The sequence below is a fragment of the Octopus bimaculoides genome, chromosome 2, assembly GCF_001194135.2.
Source record: "Octopus bimaculoides isolate UCB-OBI-ISO-001 chromosome 2, ASM119413v2, whole genome shotgun sequence".
Lineage (NCBI taxonomy): Eukaryota > Metazoa > Mollusca > Cephalopoda > Octopoda > Octopodidae > Octopus > Octopus bimaculoides.
In genome coordinates, this window is record NC_068982.1 from 40,979,327 (window position 1) to 40,981,620 (window position 2,294).

The following is a 2,294-nucleotide window of genomic DNA, read 5'->3' on the forward strand; positions in this document are numbered from 1 at the left end:
ACACACACACACACACACACACACACACACACACACACACACACAAATGTATGCACACACACACATACATACATACATATGTATGAAACAATATAATATAATTCATTGAAAATTTTAAGGAGACTATGACATTTTTAGCTGTATGTTTGTAGTTCATGATTAGAAAGAGCTTTATGTGTTGTATTTCCTTAGTATGTATATAACTATGTCAAGATACTGTTGAAAGAGTTTAGAGTTTGCCCTGCCCTGTTCCCTCAATGGTTAAACTGTCATAGTCCCAACTCTCAATCTCAGATTTCAAATTTATTTACTGCCAGACAAGTAACAAAATATATATTTCCTTTTTTGTTTTGCAGGTTAGTTTGGTGGCAGCTTTGGATATCTATGAAGATGATGAACCTGAATTATTACTCTGTTATAACCGTAGGTTTCATGCTGCTGCTATGCAGCCATTGTTTATATTCTATAGTGTTTGCAGGGGTTCTCAACCATTTTTTTAAATCTATGGACCCCTTTGATTACTATTTTATTTTAGTGGACCCCCATTCAATGTTTTAAAAATTATTTTTATGGAAACTTCTTTCAAAATTCCTATTTTGTTTTTCACAAATTAACTTGTGTAGGTTCAACTATGTAAAATGTTAGAGTAAGAAACCTAGCTGTTTTTCGCAATACATACCAATACATCTCAAGCGAAAAAAAATAGTATTGTGAATCCCCAGTTTACTATTTTATTACATGGACTCCCAAAAATATCTTATATGAACCCTCAGGGACTATATGGGCCCTGGTTGAGAATCACTGAGCTAAAAAATCAGGTTGTTTGGAGAAGGCTCATTGCCCATTGTACTGACAGCACAAGAGGATTTAGAAACAAAGTGAGCTAAACAATTACATATTGTATGTCAATTTAGACAGGCACATACACACATATACATAACTGGCACTCCATCAGTTATGGCAACGAGTATTCCAGTTGATTCGGTCGACTGAACAGCCTGCTTGTGAAATTAACATGCAAGGGGCTGAGCACTCCATAGACACACATGCCCTTAATATAGTTCTCAGGAAGATTCAGTGTGACATAGAATGTGACAAAGCTGGCCTTTTGAAATACAGGTACAACTCAATTTTTTGCCAACTGAGTGGACTGGAGCACTAAAGTGAAATAAAGCGTCTTGCTCGAGAACACAACACACTGCCAGATACCAAACTAATGACCTTACAATCTTATACCTACATTCACACACACTTATCAGATCTTGTCTAACCCATGCCGGCATGGAACATGAATGTTAAAAGATGATGATGATGGTGATGAGGAGGATGAGGAGGGGAGGAGGGTTCAATCTCAGACAAAATATGTTTTTTTTATATACATGAAGAAATATATTATGAGACTAAACAAACTCAACAATAAATGCCTCAAAGCATCTAAGGAGAACAATAACTCTAAATACAAACTGACACAGTGTAGATGAATTTCTTTACTCCTTGAGACGACCCCTCTGATTCTGATGACATGCTGTATTTTCAGGCATACCAGTCAACATAGTATTATATACTATTTTAGCGTAAATATTCAAACATCATCACTCTCTTTCCAAATCCTACAGCATTTCACATGACTTTTTGGTCCTCCAAAGTCATCTATCTGTATAAGTCAACCTATCTTTTTCAGCGGTTGTAAATTTTGGTCTGCAAAGTTTGATTTGTATGTTGGAAAAAACATGGTAATAAAAATCTGCTCGTCCATGTTCTAAAGTGATTGGCAATATGTGTGTGGGGGGGGGGGGCATCCAGCTTTTAAAAGATGTCAAAATAAAAATAACTTTTTTCTCAGTTGCTGTGTGAACTAGATTACAAGGGACCGCAAAAAGAGACAAGACAGTCCAAGAGTCTTCCAACTCATGCTGGCATTGACGAAAAGACATAAAAACTATAATGATGATGATAAAGCTAATGATGACACTGATAATAAGTACAATGACGAGAACAATGGCAGTGGCTACAATGACTAGAACAGTGAAAATGATAGAAAAAAAATAGAGAGATTAAGTCTGAAGAAAAATAACATTCATCATCATCATCGTTTAACATCCGCTTTCCATGCTAGCATCGGTTGGACGATTTGACTGAGGACTGGTGAAACCGGATGGCAACACCAGGCTCCAATCTAATTTGGCAGAGTTTCTACAGCTGGATGCCCTTCCTAACGCCAACCACTCAGAGAGTGTAGTGGGTGCATATTATTGTTACATACATTTGCCTTTAAATGCATGTGTTTATGATTT

The 2,294-nt window shown here is 36.5% G+C and overlaps 1 protein-coding gene across 1 annotated transcript in view; it reads left to right on the forward strand.

Moving 5' to 3' along the window:
- LOC106884224 (GTPase-activating Rap/Ran-GAP domain-like protein 3) overlaps window positions 1-2,294 on the forward strand; it is a 1,434,052-nt gene that overhangs the window by 1,402,305 nt on the left and 29,453 nt on the right. Inside the window, exon 28 of the mRNA XM_052965840.1 lies at window positions 357-423. Within this exon, the coding sequence (XP_052821800.1) occupies window positions 357-423 (67 nt within the window). The remainder of the gene's footprint in view (window positions 1-356; window positions 424-2,294) is intronic.